This window comes from Phyllobates terribilis, unplaced genomic scaffold (assembly GCF_046119375.1).
Source record: "Phyllobates terribilis strain yellow unplaced genomic scaffold, ASM4611937v1 Scaffold_3__8_contigs__length_932513732, whole genome shotgun sequence".
NCBI lineage: Eukaryota > Metazoa > Chordata > Amphibia > Anura > Dendrobatidae > Phyllobates > Phyllobates terribilis.
Genome location: NW_027362763.1, coordinates 752,506,939 through 752,523,306, shown reverse-complemented (window position 1 = coordinate 752,523,306; position 16,368 = coordinate 752,506,939). Strand labels below are relative to the sequence as shown.

Below are 16,368 nucleotides of genomic sequence, written 5' to 3'. Positions count from 1 at the left end.
GAAATCTAGAAAGAACAAGGGATCAGGATCCCCACTCTGGTGATTGGTAGAAGTCCCAGGAATCAGCAAGTTATTACCTATCCTATGGATATTATGTCATCAGGATATTAGACCACTAACTAAAAAATATGTGTAAGGGCCATTTAATGGTTAGTAAAACCATTCTTTGCTTGTAGTATTTCATTTGAAAAAAATGCAGAGAAATTCAGCTTTGAAGTTTTAATTGCAAGTGCAGGGGGCGAACACTACACTTCCAGCTCTCAATTCTCTCACTTCCAGCTCTCAAGCGCTGCCCCCTCTAGTAGACTCCATACTAAATAAGGAGGGAGTCACTGACTGTGGTGGCCCCTCCCCGGGCCGTGGCGATTGGTGACTCCCTTTCGCTCCCCCTTACTGACCAGTGATCCTGAAGCCGCGGAAGGATCCAATGAAGCGAAAGGGACGCTACAAGCCGTCCCATGGATACAAAAACACTGGGACATCCCACGTTCCTCCCTTTCTTTGCTGGTCCCAGAGTGGATACGGTGTATAACTCGTACAAAGTCCACGGCGGTTCAGCATGGTGGCGTTACGATGAAGAGTTCCGGAGGCGGTTGGCCCCGCAACCATACGTCTGTAACAAAAGCTACAGACGTATGGTTGCGATTAATGCTGTCACAGAAACAACATCCCTTTACAACAACGGCTACTGGACAACCGGCAACAGCAGGCCAAAATTCAGTGGTCGTACGTAATCCAGGGGCATGCTGGCAGTTCAATGAGGGACACTGTCGTTTCTACACCTTATGCAGATACAAACATGAATGTTCAGCCTGTGGAGGAGCCCACCCTGCAGCGAGATGTTCTCGTCCCCCAAGCAAATTATCAATTATACTCCCACAGTCAGAATCCAAGGACCCCGGTGAGCATAAACACGATGGGCCCCTGGCTAGACCAATATCCTAAGAAAGACGCAGCGGGGCAGTTACGTTTTGGTTTCACATACGGTTTTTTCATCCCTTTCAAACTGAATAAATCGCCCACCTTCGCAAATAACCTTAAATCTGCAAAAGAACACCCGGAAATACTTAGGCAAAAAATACAAAAAGAAGTAGCTCTAGGCAGCGTGGCGGGCCCTTTCCCAACACCACCATTCAGTAACCTAAGAGTTTCCCCTCTAGGAATAATCCCAAAAAAAGAGCCAGGTTCATTCCAGCTTATCCATCATTTATCTTACATAAAAGGAGAGTCTGTAAATGACGGTATTAGCTGAAGACGCCTTGGTTACCTACGCGTCGCTCGACAGAGCAGTAATGTTAGTGACGCGCCCCATGGGCCTGTGTTGTGCAGGGGATACCCGGAGCCGGATTGCTGGGGGTTATAGTCTCAGTGTGGCGGTGACCCGGTCCGTGCCCAGGGCGGTCAAACCAGTGGCAGTCTTAGGTAATAACAATGTCCGACTACGCCACCCGTGGATTGCGGTCAGTGGGGACCGCCGCTGCGCTGCAGACCGCTGAGGCTGATGTTGTTTGCGCAGCCGAGTATGGGATAACTCCCCACGGGAGAAGTATTGCCTCAGGGCAGCTAGTGTGGATAATGGGAGTGATGGTGTGAGCGTCCCAATACTGATGGTGCTGGTGCGGCGATGAAACACAGAGACGTGTGGTGCAGTTCAGGGTCTTTACTGATGGTATAACGCAGACCCTCCCGGGAGTACTGGTTAGCAGTAGGGGCCTGGTCAGTCTGTGAGCAAGCAGGATCTCCCCCTGGCCAGGTGGAGTTGTAGGCCTCCCCGTCTATCTGCACTCTTTCCTGGCTACCTTGCTCTATGCGGGTAGAAGTAGCCCACGTCCCTGAGTATACCGTGTGGTGCTCACCCGTATGGCCGGTGACATGGGGCCTTCCGTTAGCCTCCGCTTCACGATGGCGGTGCTGGTCCCTTGCTTGTGACCATGCCTCCGGGCTTCTATGGCCAGAGGACATGGAATCCCCTGCCGGTTGGATTCTGCTGCTGGACCTGGATGTCCCCACAGCCTCGGACTCCGTGTCCGGGTTTAGTGTCTTCAGCTAAGGCGAGCTTTCTAGCTTCCAGCCTCTGGCACTCACTCCTGCTCCTACAGAGCTCCTGTTGTATCTTTCCCTCTGTCTGCTGTCCTCCAGACCTGACTGCGTCTCTGTCTGGGACTTCACTCCAGGCTCTGACTGCACTAATCCCGCCCCAGACCCAGTTTATAAGGGCAGATTCCTCCCCTCCCAGGTCTGGGTGGGCCGTGTTGCATGCTTAGGGCTCCTGACCAGAGAAACCTCCCACTGGCTCTCAGACATAATATTTCTATTCCTGTGGTAACCAGACCCCTGGGGTGCCACATTCCCCCCTAGTAAATTTTAGTACTCCGGGACTAAACACATTTTTTTTAAAGAAACATAAATGCAGGGTATAACAATAATACAATAACATATTTACAAGTAGCTTTAGTTCTTTAAAGGTCACGGCGTGTCCGTAACAGGGTGTCCATATCACCCAAGGTGAAGCTTTAAGCGAAGTAGGGGACCTGTCCAAAGCAAACCCCTTGCGTTGGCCCTGGGCGTGGCTGCAAGGCTGAAGCTAGCTACTTTGGGCCGCAAGGAGGCCACGCCAGACAGGTTTTCTCTTCCGCGGCCGTCTTCGCAAGAGGCACCAAGGTGCAACTATCTACAAGAATTGTTCCGGTTATCCAGTGTCCATAACCTGTTAGTCTAAATAAATCTGCAGGGTAACTGAGAAACATAATTAATAACAGGCAACAAACATAAACCATAAACAGTTAAACAGATAAATTCACAGTGCATTAGTTTAGATTTTCCAGCGAGTGGGCATCTGACCTCTTGTGACTCTAGTGGACCTACGGAGCTCACTAACTGGTCCTGCACTACAGCATGTAGGAGGTGTTATGAGTAAGCTGGGCAGCTGTCTGCGCACTCTTTGGCTCACTAGGGGCACGGCAGGCTCACTAATAGCAGAGGGTTGATTCTCCTGTACTGCTGGTGTGGACTCTTCTGCCTCCTGGGCCGGCTGCTCTTCCAGTTCTACCTGGTCTTCTGTAGGCACTTGAGGGTCTGGCTGGAGAAAGGTGAGGACAGGCACCACGATAGCGTTGTTTACTTGCGTCCAGGACCGGGGAAAGTCTCCGAGTACGGTGCTGATCATTTCCTCCTTTTCCTCTACGGATTGAGGGTCTTCCTGATCTTCATCCGTGCTTTGCAACTTCTCGGGGCACTTTTTCAGGTGGTCTCTGGAGACAGTGGCTGTGGTCTCTCCTCCATCCTTGCTGATGACGTACACCTTTGGATTATTGTGGCTTGAGGGCAGTACGGTGTACGGGTCCTTTTCCCACTGGGCGTCTTTTTCTTTTTAAGACCTGCTCTCCAGGTACCAGGGGAACAGCGGGAGCATGTTGGTTATAAGTCCTCTCCTGCCTTTCTCTTGATTGACAGAGACTTCGCTCGACGCTCTCCTGTACCTTCCGGGACTGCTGCTGCCGTTCTGTATCCCAGTCTGCCTCTGGCGAGGACTCCCATATCCAGGTCAACAGGCAGCTTACCAGGTCTTGCTCGCATTAGGTAAGCCGGGGTACAGTTGGTGGAACCTACCGGGATGTGGTTATACAGGTCCACCAGATCGGGCAGTTTCTCAGGCCACAGACTGCGTTCTTCCAGGGGCAATGTTTTTAGCAGATCTATCACCACCTGGTTCATCTTCTCGCAGAGTCCATTGGTTTGGGGGTGATAGGGCGTTGTTCTTATCTTCTTGCAGCCATACAGGTTGCAGAACTCCTGGAAGACCTCCGCTTCGAAGGCTGGTCCTTGGTCCGTCAGCACTTGGTCCGGGTACCCGTGTGGGCGGCAGAAGTGCAGCTTGAAGGCTCTGGCTGCTGGAACCGGGAGTAATGATCCACGATGGTTAGGGCGTAGACATACCCGCTTCTGCTTGGAGCCAGTTTAACATGGTCCAGAGCGACCAGTTCCAGCGGCTGCCTGGTGATGATGGGCTGCAGGGGAGTCCTCTGGCTGGCACGGTCCCTTCTTCTTAGATTGCACGGGCCACAGTCTCTACACCACCTCTCAATGGCTCCTCTCATGCCTATCCAGTAGAACCGTTCACGCAGCAGGAACTCCAGCTTCTTCCATCCGAAGTGCCCTGCCCCATTGTGGTAGGCCTCCAGCACCATAGCTGCGTCCCGTCTCGGTACCACAACCTGCCAGATCAGTTCATGTGTCCGGGAATTGACCATTCTGCGGCATAACTTCTCCTTGTAGAGGAACAGTCTGCTCTTCTCAGTCCACAGTTGCTTGGTCTCTTCCGGAGCATCTGGGTCCAGGCAGGCATCAGCCTGGGTCAGCATCCCCTTTACCAGACGGACTGTGGGGTCACTCTCTTGCGTCTCCGCCCAGTTGTAGTGGGGTAAGGGGTTGAACGTAGCGGATCGCTGGCCCCTCACACGGTGGGAATACTGGGTAATCCCATGACGGTGAAACGCTGGGAGTTCGATCTCTTCCAATTCTTCTGGATCCTCCCCTTCGTCCGGTAGGTTTGGCATCCTGGACAGGGCGTCCGCGTTGGTATTGGAGCGCCCTGCCCGGTATTTAATTGTGAACTCAAAATTGGACAGGCGAGCCATCCATCTCTGCTCCAGGGCACCCAGTCTTGCAGTGTCCAGGTGTGTCAATGGGTTGTTGTCCGTGTACACGGTGAACCTGGAAGAGGCAAGGTAATGCTTGAAAGTTCGGTTACTGCCCACACCACTGCCAGGAACTCTAGCTTGAACGAGCTGTAATTCTCAGGGTTTCTTTCCGTGGGTCGCAGTTTTCAGCTGGCGTAAGCAATTACCCGTTCTCTCCCCTGCTGGATCTGGGACAGTACGGCCCCTAGCCCGATGTTGTTTGGGTCCGTGTGGAGGATAAAGGGCTGGCTGTAATCAGGGTACGCCAGGATTTCATCCCCCGTGAGGGCCATCTTCAGCTGGCGGAAGGACTCCTCTTCCAGCTTTTCCTATTTGAAGGGTGGCTTCTTGTTTTTGGCCTTCCTGGACTGGCCTATCAGGAGGTCCTGCATAGGAGCTGCCTTCTTGGTAAAACCGGGAATGAATCTTCGGTAGTAGCCTACCAACCCGAGGAACTGCCGCACTTCCTTTATGCTGGATGGTCTTGGCCAGTCCTTAATCACGGTGATCTTGTCAGAGTCGGGGGCTACTCCGTCAGCACTCACCACGTGTCCCAGGTACTGTACCTTTGGCTTCAGTAGATGACACTTTGAGGGTTTTACCTTTAGGCCATAGTTTGCCAGGGTTTCAAACACTTCTGCCAGGTGTTCCAGATGGTCCTCATAGGTCTTGGAATAGACGATGACGTCGTCCAGGTATAGTAGGACCGTCTCGAAGTTCCGGTGTCCCAGACAGCATTCCATCAACCGTTGGAAGGTTCCTGGTGCGTTGCAGAGCCCGAACGGCATACAGTTAAATTCGCTGAGTCCCATCAGGGTGGTGAATGCGGTTTTCTCCCGGTCCGCCTCTGCTACAGGAACCTGCCAGTACCCGCTAGTGAGATCCAAAGTAGAGAAGAAGTTAGCAGATTTTAATGCAGCTAAGGACTCTTCTAACCTTGGTAACGGGTACGCATCTTTGTGTGTGATATGGTTGACCTTCCTGTAGTCTACACACATTCTCAGGGTGTTGTCTTTCTTTTTCACTAAGACTAGTGGAGCTGCCCAGGGGCTACAGCTGTCCCTAATTACCCCAGCCTCCTTCATGTCTTTTAGCATCCCCTTGACGTGTTGATAGTGTGCAGGGGGTACGGGTCGGTATCTCTCCTTTATAGGAGGGTGGTCTCCCGTGGGGATGTGATGTTCTACCCCCTTTACTCGCCCGAAGTCTAGCGGGTGTTTACTAAACACTCTCTCGTACTCTTGAACCACCCGGTAGACTCCCTGTTTTTGGTGTGAGGGAGTGGAGTCAGTACCCAAATGCAGTTGCTGACACCAGTCCTCCATTGGTTTCTTAGAGCCGTTACCTTCCTCTGGTTGAGATGGAGGCAAGGGTTCCACGGCCTGTACAGAGTTCTGGTTGATGGTGAACAATTTGGCTAGCGTGGCATACCGGGGCAGGTGTACTTCTCTCTCCCCAATATTGATGATGCGAACGGGCACCCTCCCATGGCGTACATCGACCACCCCCCGTGCTGTTAAAATGGTGGGCCTACTGTCTGAGTAGACAGGTTCTACCATTGCTTGGTAGTCTCTACCTCTTAGACCAATAGCTGCCCGGCACCAAATCATCATCTCACTTTTTGGGGGCATGGCAATAGGGAACGGGTCACACATTCTCACGCTACCTATCTCACCACCAGATAGTTCCACCTGTTGCCGTTTCATCAGTGCCCGGATCTCTTTTTGGAGCACACGCTGCTGGCTGGAACTGGCATTCTTGGCAACCTGCTGCAAAATAAGAATCACCTCTGCAAGACAGTTTTCAATTACGTTAGTACCTAGGGTTATTTTTGGGTGACTCTTGCGACGGTCAATGTCCACAATGATCAGTCCTTGTGCCGGCAGTTCAACTTTACCGACCTTGATGGTCACTTCCTTAAATCCTATCTGTGGCACGGGCTGACCATTGCTGGCTATAATGCTCAGGTCGTCATCTGGGTAGCGGGTTATGTCCGAGTCATTCCAGTACCGCTTGAAGAGCACGTACGGGATGGTAGTCACCTGTGACCCGGTGTCTAGTAGGGCACTCATAGGAATGCCATCCAGTACCACAGGCAAGACCGGACGTCCCCCTACGTATTTGTCACGCCAGTTCGATGGGCCTGATGATCTTATGCCTGGGGGTTGGCCCTCTACCCCAGGTTGTGCCCGTTTAAATGACAGTACCTTGCCATATGTCCGGGTTGATTGCAGCGGCGGCAGATGGGTCGTCCGTCCTCGTTGTATCTGTCACTGGGTCTTCCTCTGGCCGGTGGGGTCCTCCTCAGTCGGTGCCACGGGACGTCCTCCGGTCCGGATGCCAGCTGGATCTTTCCTGGAGAAGAGACCTGTAAAGACTGCACAGTTCTGGTTAGCGCGGCAACGCTCTTAGTCAGCTCTTGGACCTGATGGTGCAGGTCTGTTGCCGGGTCATTGTTCAAAGCCTGCGCATCAGCTCCCACAGGCCCTGCAGACAAGGGCGCCGCGTCCTGGTTATAAGTGATAGCAGGGCGCCTGTGGGTCACAGCGCTACCTGGTGCCAGTTCTCGGAGCACCCGGATGGCTCTGTCCTTGAACTGTGCAAAGTCCAGGTCAGGGTCCTGTAAGGCCATTGCTCGCAACTGGGTTCGGTGGGCATTGCACAGTAGACCCTCAATAAATTTTTCGGTCAACAGCTTGTCTTCATTTCCCACGCTGTCAGGGTCTGCCTGTTTAATGGCTCTCAGGGCCTCTTGTAGGTTTAGAGCATAGTCTCTTATACTTTCATGTGCCCGTTGTTTGCACCCGTAAATTCTGAGCTTTATTTCGGCTGAGGTTCGGGTGTCAAATGTGTCATTCAGCCGGGCTAGTATTTCTCTGACAGTCCTCTTCTTCCCAGGTGACCAAGACTTTACCTCCCTTTGGGCTGCCCCGATTAACTGGGCCACCAGGATGCTCACTTTTTGCTCTTCCGTGAGGGGGTATACCTGGAAGAGGCTATCCAGTCTTTCCCTAAAGTCACTCAGGGTATGTGACTCCCCTGAGTACTGGGGTAGCCAGGTTGCCCCCGGGATATAGGGCATGGTGAATGGCATGACCGCTGCAGCGGTTGCGCTAGCGGCCGGTGTGGCGGTGGAGCTCCCCTCGGTGTCCGACATCCTCCTTCCCCCCTAGTGGACCGTGGCCTACCTTGCGATGCTCTTCTTCCATAGGCCGCGGCTCCGCAGTCGATCGTCGGGGTTGAGGACCTGGCGTCGCGCTCCGATGACGTCAGCGTCGCTCTTCCTCCCTTCCAGGACCTTACGCAGCGTCGGAGCGTGGGGCGGAGCTTCGGATCTCACGCGCTTTCGGCGTCCACGCCCCTCTTCTTCCCGCGCGGCGTCCTGAAGATGGCGTCCGATGGCGGGAAGCAGCTGCGGATGGCGGGAAGACGGCAGAAGACGGCGGGAAACGGTCCAAGATGGTGTCCGATGGCGGGAAACGACTCCGGACGGCGGGAAACTTCACCACAGGTAAGTATAAAAGTCTTTTTTCAGGAACGCAGTACCCGGTGCTGCGGGCATGAAATCCTGCCGACTACGCCAAAGTTGACGCGCCCCCTGGGCCTGTGTTGTGCAGGGGATACCCGGAGCCGGATCGCTGCGGGTTGTAGTCTCAGTGTGGCGGTGACCCGGTCCGTGCCCAGGCAGTCAAACCAGTGGCAGTCTTAGATAATAACAATGTCCGACTACGCCACCCGTGGATTGCGGTCAGTGGGGACCGCCGCTGCGCTGCAGACCGCTGAGGCTGATGTTGTTTGCGCAGCCGAGTATGGGATAACTCCCCACGGGAGAAGTATTGCCTCAGGGCAGCTAGTGTGGATGATGGGAGTGATGGTGTGAGCGTCCCAATACTGATGGTGCTGGTGCGGCGATGAAACACAGAGACGTGTGGTGCAGTTCAGGGTCTTTACTGATGGTATAACGCAGACCCTCCCGGGAGTACTGGTTAGCAGTAGGGACCTGGTCAGTCTGTGAGCAAGCAGGATCTCCCCCTGGCCAGGTGGAGTTGTAGGCCTCCCCGTCTATCTGCACTCTTTCCTGGCTACCTTGCTCTATGCGGGAAGAAGTAGCCCACGTCCCTGAGTATACCGTGTGGTGCTCACCCGTATGGCCGGTGACTTGGGGCCTTCCGTTAGCCTCCGCTTCACGATGGCGGTGCAGGTCCCTTGCTTGTGACCGTGCCTCCGGGCTTCTATGGCCAGAGGACATGGAATCCCCTGCCGGTTGGATTCTGCTGCTGGACCTGGATGTCCCCACAGCCTCGGACTCCGTGTCCAGGTTTAGTGTCTTCAGCCAAGGCGAGCTTTCTAGCTTCCAGCCTCTGGCACTCACTCCTGCTCCTACAGAGCTCCTGTTGTATCTTTCCCTCTGTCTGCTGTCCTCCAGACCTGACTGCGTCTCTGTCTGGGACTTCACTCCAGGCTCTGACTGCACTAATCCCGCCCCAGACCCAGTTTATAAGGGCAGATTCCTCCCCTCCCAGGTCTGGGTGGGCCGTGTTGCATGCTTAGGGCTCCTGACCAGAGAAACCTCCCACTGGCTCTCAGACATAATATTTCTATTACTGTGGTAACCAGACCCCTGGGGTGCCACATTAGTACGCGATGCTGGGCCCGGAGCGCTGCTCGCTAAATCCGACATAGAATCCGCTTTTCGCCTACTATCGGTGCACCCAGATTGCTGCCACCTGCTGGGATGCCAAGTGGACAATGAATACTTCTACGACACTTGCCTCCCAATGGGTTGTTCAATTTCTTGTTATTACTTTGAACTATTCAGTTCCTTCCTAGAATGGGTGTTGAGGTACGAAACCGGCAATAGGTCCGTCACACATTACCTAGATGACTTCTTATTCGTCGGACCAAAAGACTCAAATCAATGCCAATCATTACTTAACGAATTCACAAACATTGCTCGACGGTCCGGAGTCCCATTATGCCCTACAAAAACCATAGGCCCCACAACAAAGCTATCATTTTTAGGCATCGAAATCGACACCACAGCAGGGTTGTTCCGCCTCCCAACGGAAAAAATACAAAAAACATTACACCAGATCGAGGGATTTTGCGCGGTACGGAAAGTAACACTACAGCAGATGCAAGTGTTACTAGGCCTCCTCGTGTTTGCGAGCCGGGTGATGCCAGTCAGAAGGGTTTTATCTCGTCGTTTATCCCTTGCAACAAAACGTGCATTAAAACCGAGTCATAGAATCAGAATCACCAGGCAGCTTCGGGCAGACTTAGAGGTGTGGAAAAACTTCTTACAATCATTCAATGGTCACACGTTATTTATGTCAGCAGAACAGTCCAACATTGAACTAAATTTTTTCACCGGGGCAGCAGAAGCGGGCGGATATGCAGCGATACTAGATAACCTTGGTCTGAACAAGGGTTAACAAAAAAACAGACACTCCTGGAACCCTTCCCAATAGTGGTAGCAATAGAAATATGGGGCATGTACCTAGCTAACAAAAATATACGCTTCATAACAAATAACACCAGCCTAGCGCACTGCATTAATAAGATGGCATCATCGTCTCTCCCAGTGCTAGGCCTACTGCGCCGGCTAGCATTCCTGTGCCTAAAACACAATATATGGGTTCGAGCGAGCTATAATATTGAAGAGTCTAATGCTGCTGCTAACACTTTATCACAATTCAATTGGCAGGTTTTCAGAGAGCTCCTCCCCAACGCCCACCCGTCGGGCACCAGTTGCCCACCCTCCCTATGGGATATAGTGGCGAACAGCTGATGCCATTAATCAGAGCATCAGTCACCCCGTCAACGTGGAAGGCATACGGTAAGGCATGGGAAGACTGGACACGATTAGTATCAGGCAGACAGGTTGACCTATGTGAACAAGCCAGACTAGATTTAACCATAGAATTTCTCCACCAACTAATGATGAGGGGCATATCAGGGGCGTCAGCGCAGCGGTGGCTGACTGGAGTGGCATTTCACTTCCAACTACTGAATTGGGGAGATGTGACAAAAACATTCATCATCAGGCAAGCCTTAAAAGGGTGGAAAAGAGGTCAGCCAAGTCAGGAGTGTAGACGTCCCGTGTCACTAAATCTGCTCCCAAAAATCATATCCCTAACACCATTAACATGCCACTCACAATTTGAAGCAACACTACTGTCTACTGCATTTGCAATCGCCTTCTTCGGGGAGCTACGCATAAGCGAATTAGTCCCTCGATCCAAAATCACCACCAGTGGAGGTTTATTACACCAGGACATAGTCATAGCCAATAATGCAATACGCCTACGCATACGCAAATCCAAAACGGACCCAGCGGGCAGGGGCACTTGGGTGCTTTTACAACCCACTAACAGTATACTGTGTCCGGTAACAATAGTAAAAACATATACAGCCATCAGGCCACAAAGTAACTTCTTCCTATCACACATTGACGGAACTCCATTATCAAGATACCAGTTCCAAGCTATATTTTATAAATGCCTAACATCAGCAGGGTACCACCCCAAAGATTACGGGACACACTCATTCCGCATAGGCGCAGCCATGGAAGCAACTAAAGCAGGACTGTCAGTGACGGAAGTTCAGAGGACAGGAAGATGGCGATCCGCGTGTTTTGCGAGATACATAAGACCGGACTTGTTATCCTAACGTGGTTTGTTTCTTTTACAGGTGACGCTAAGCCAACAGTGTGGGTGATAGGCCACTCGTATATATATTGGGCAGAAAAAAGGGCGAAAGTCCGCCCAGGCAGGAGGAATACAGGGTTTCATAACACATATTTCAACTGGAGAGGTATTAGAGGTCTGCGATGGCCACAGGTACTAATGGAGGTAATCGACATAGGCAGAGAAGCATCAGGTCCGGTCATCTTAGTTATACACGCCGGGGGAAACGGCCTCGGTCATTACAACAGTGCAGAACTAATGGCAATAATGAAGCTAGACACTGAGCGCTTCAGAGCATTTTTTAGTAAACTAACTATAGTATGGTCAGAGATTGTGCCGAGAGCTGTATGGAGAGGTGCGCGAGATATCACGGCCATCGAATGGACAAGGAGGCTAATAAATATTCGGATGGCAAAATTTGTAAATGAAAGAGGTGGTGTAGTGATAAGACACCGAGAGCTGGAATGAGATAAAACAGGCCTCATACGGCCTGATGGTGTTCATCTAACGGATATTGGACTGGACATATTCCTGTCAGGACTCCAGGACGGAGTGGAACAAGCGTTAATGATGATGATGGGTGGGGGTTGGAGTCCTGCCTACGAGTATGCAGGATCCTCAGTGGCCTGGAAATAGAAAGGACATCTTGGAAAGTTACTCTTGTTGGCCAACTTGCCGGTGTGGAGACACAGGGCATGCTGCAACAAGCGGAATTATTTTTGGAAATAAAATGCCTTTCTAATGGAATGAGTTAAAGTGTTAATAAAGCTGTGACCAATCCTCACCCATCCAGTTGTAAGAGTTACATTATTGTATTGTTAAGGAAGGGGTGGCGGTAGGGGGGCTGGTCGTCTGGGTTTGGTTGGGGGTCCCCACAGTCTGGTAGACTCCATACTAAATAAGGAGGGAGTCACTGACTGTGGTGGCCCCTCCCCGGGCCGTGGCGATTGGTGACCCCCCTTCGCTGCCCCTTACTGACCAGTGATCCTGAAGGCCCCGGAACGATCCAATGAAGCGAAAGGGACGCTACAAGCCGTCCCTTGGATACAAAAACACCGGGACATCCCACATTCCTCCCTTTCTTTGCTGGTCCCAGAGTGGAACGTCCCACCCTCCCTCCCTGATGTGAAGACTGTAAGAAGGACAATCATAGACTTTTTTGAAGTCACAGCGGCTTGGAAATAGAAAGGACATGTTGGAAAGTTACTCTTGTTGGCCAACTTGCCGGTGTGGAGACACAGGGCATGCTGCAACAAGAAGAATTATTTTTGGAAATAAAATGCCTTTCTAATGGAATGAGTTAAAGTGTTAATAAAGCTGTGACCGATCCTCACCCATCCAGTTGTAAGAGTTACATTATTGTATTGTTAAGGAAGGGGTGGCGGTAGGGGGGCTGGTCGTCTGGGTTTGGTCGTCTGACTCCAGGCAATGATGACAGCTTTGCAAAGTCTCAAGCAGGGGAGGCTGGTCAAGAAGAGTGACCTGTCCATCCGAGGCTGGAAGCCGGCGGGTAGGGAAAGAGGGAGAGAGGCAGAAGAGCTGGAAATTTAATGTCCGCCACTTGCAGTTATATAACTTCAAAGCTGGATTTCTCTTCAATGTCCAAATAAAATACAACAAGCAAAGTATGGATGTAATGAGCATTAAAGGGCTTTCACACATGCCTTTAGTTAGGGGTCTAATATCCTGATGACAGTCTCCCTTTAAGGCTATGTTCCCACTATAAGCTTTTGGTGAGTTTTTGATGTTGCAGGTTTTCTGCACAATTTCTGCGCCCATTACGCAGCATGAAAAACTCATCAAAAAAACATTGTGGCAATGTAGCCTAATTTTGTGTATTATACAGACAGTCTATTAATTTCAATATGTATTGCTGTAATGCTTCATTTCCCCTGTGGTGGCGCTATCCCTACGGATTATTTCCTAACTGCATAAGAAATAATGACATGAATACATTTCCACAGAATATATTATGCTGTTTATCAAAAGTGCATCAAAATGAACCAAAAGCATGTATAAAGTCATTTTGTACATATATATATATTTTTTTTATTTTTATTATTTTAGATTTGAATTTACTATTTCTTGCCCACATTTGTGAGATTTATTCATCTACAAGCAATAGTTTACTAAAAAACGTGTTCTCTAGCTTTGGTTGTCCGGACTTATTTTCCAATTTTGGAGACTGTCTGAATGGCTTTAATCCACTCTTTCCGCTCCTCCGCTGATGCGGCCTGCACAAAGTAATGCACTTCAGATGCTGTGATGATTTCAAAAAGATTTCCATCAACATCTTGCCTCTTCACTGGAAAAAGACAAAAATAAAAGATGTGTCACCCAAATTGGCAGATAATATTACGCATCATATAATTATGGGCTGTAGACATGTATCACTGACGAGACTGATGGAGTCACTAGCAGAGGTAGCTTCTATTTTTTATTGCTTGTGGTCATATTGAATTTTTTTGCCTCAAGTTTTGCATTCAACTCTTAGACTACGGCCCCACTATCAGTACTTGGTCAGTATTTGGTCAATATTTTTTCTCAGGAGTGGGAGCCAAAACCAGGAGTGGGTCAAAAATGCTAAAGTGGTACACTCTGAGAAAAAATACTGACCAAATACTGATAGTGGGGCCATGGGCTTAAGAAAATCATGGTGGCAATATATTCCACAGGTCTTCAAAGTCTTACTTTGTTCTAGCACTTTACACCTCTGCCTTAACAGATCACAGCCAGACGACTTAGACCGCATTTACTAACATGAGCAAGACCTCATAAGATCTCATGAGACACTTACCTTCTTCCACAGCAGTCACAACACAGCCTCGCAAATGTATAGATCCCAATGGATCGTCACCCCCCTGTGAAAAAATGACATTGGTTACTATTGCTATTTATTTTACTAACAGTAACGTTGTTCCTGGAAGTGGTACCACCGCACAGGACCAGACAGATGTACCATGAAGACATCAGTTAGAGGTATCCAGCTTCAACTTGCCCTATGCCCCTTACCTATGAGCGTTGTGATCCTGTACAAGATTCCCTATTGCCACAATCACAGTAACATCGCCATATATGTGACCTAGCCCGTTGTGCACTGATGCGCTGCAGAGCGAACTGTCAATCAAAGTGCCGGGGAGTGATTACAGCCGCCGCTCACAGTATAGTGAGTGATAACTACAACCGCTCCATGCACTCACCAATGACTGAAAGCCAGTGGCTCCTGGGAGGATATAACTTCTTTTCTCCCGGCAGCTGCACTTTCAGTAAGACAGCATTTTTTATGCTATTTACCTGCAGATTAATGCTATATCTGCAAGCAAAGTGTTTTTGCACATGGCAGATTTTCTTTAAAAAAGATTCTCTACAATTATTTTATGGTTAATGCAAATATTTTGTAAAATCTCCTGTAGATGTTACTATAGTGGATCTAAAGGCAGAAATTGTGACGTTAGTTAATCCAAAACTAGATTCCAGAGTTTTGATGTCAATATCTATTATAAACATCAGAGATCATAGAATATTAGTGCATATTTCATAACACATAATAACATTTTTTGAAGGATGTTTCTCTTACTATGTATTTTATATACCTCAAAGTGTCTTGTGAAAAGTGGGACTTATGTACATATGTCCCACAATGCATTTCTGGTAAGTTTTGTGGATGTCCCTTGATTAATCAGGGCTTATCATGCCCCACAAATGAGATTTTTTTGGATGGGAAGACATGATTCTGAATGTTGTCCTAATCACTGATTGCATAATTAAAAAATATCAACAAAAATATAATCACTTCTCTTACTGAGGCTGGATCATAGTAGTGCAGGTAGGCAGGGTCTTCTCGAAGGACAAATTTCCTTACTTTCCAGTTTTTCCTTCTGTGTCCCTGTGAGCATATAAGTAATATACAGTTAAAATAACAGTGGAACGGAAAATGGAATCAGATAATTATTGGTAATAATAGAACTAAGTAACTACATACATGATCAAAGTATTACACAGCAGAAAAATACCATATTTTCCGGAGTATAAGACAACTGGGTGTATAAGACGACCCCCAACTTTTCCAGATAAAATATAGAGTTTGGGATATACTCGCCGTATAAGACTACTCCTCTTCTAACGCACATATGGTAAAAATTTAAAAAAAAATCAGATTTGATTTCAATATGGTAATTTTAAAGTGATGAACCTTACCGGCGATTGGCTGTTTGTTGTATACAAATCCTGCTTGGATTGGTCAGCTCTCCCTGCCTGCCCAGCTCTCCCTGTCTCCGAGACTGTCAGAGCGGTAGCACATCCCTCTGTCCCGCCCTTGTATCCTATTACCGGTACCTCCTTCTCTGCCTCTCTGATCTCGCTCCTGAGGACTGCAGTGACGAGGTGAGGGGGCGCCTCACCGGAAAGGTGTAAGTGAAGCAAGCTGCAGGCATCCGGGAAGCCCGGGGTATGGAAAAAAGAGAAAGAGTGGCGCTGTGCCCAGAAAAACACGCCTCTTTCACTCGCCTGGCCCGCCCTTGTATTACCTCCTTCTCTGCCTCTCAGATCTCGCACATGCGCGCCTGTGCCGCTTCACTGCAGTCATCAGGAGCGAGATCTGAGAGGCAGAGAAGGAGGTAATACAAGGGCAGGCCAGACGAGTGAAAGAGGCATGTTTTTCTGGGCACAGCGCCGCTCTTTCTCTTTTTTCCATACCCCAGGCGTCCCGGACGTCTGCAGCTTGCTTCACTACTTACACTTTCCCGGTAAGGCGCCCCCTCACCTCGTCACTGCAGTCCTCAGAAGCGAGATCAGAGAGGCAGAGAAGGAGGTACCGGTAATAGGATACAAGGGCGGGCCAGAGGGATGCGCTAGCGCTCTGATAGTCTTGTAGACAAGGGAGTGCTTATGAATTGCCATAAATACCGTATTTTTCGGACTATAAGACGCACCGGACCATAAGACGCACCTAGGTTTTAGAGGAGGAAAATAGAAAAAAAAATGTAAGTGTGACGCCCTGC

General features: G+C 49.8%; 1 protein-coding gene across 2 annotated transcripts in view; it reads right to left on the bottom strand.

The window, feature by feature from the left end:
* Positions 1-13,323: 13,323 nt before the first annotated feature.
* The window catches only part of PLEK (pleckstrin), a 49,039-nt gene continuing 45,994 nt past the window's right edge, over positions 13,324-16,368 (bottom strand). The window contains exons 7-9 of one of the 2 annotated variants that reach the window (XM_073673326.1): positions 15,162-15,254; positions 14,166-14,229; positions 13,324-13,673 (exon numbers count right to left, since the gene is read on the bottom strand). In XM_073673326.1, the coding sequence (XP_073529427.1) occupies positions 13,534-13,673; positions 14,166-14,229; positions 15,162-15,254 (297 nt within the window). In that variant the 3' untranslated portion in view covers positions 13,324-13,533. The remainder of the gene's footprint in view (positions 13,674-14,165; positions 14,230-15,161; positions 15,255-16,368) is intronic. The other variant, XM_073673327.1, reaches the window with a different exon arrangement.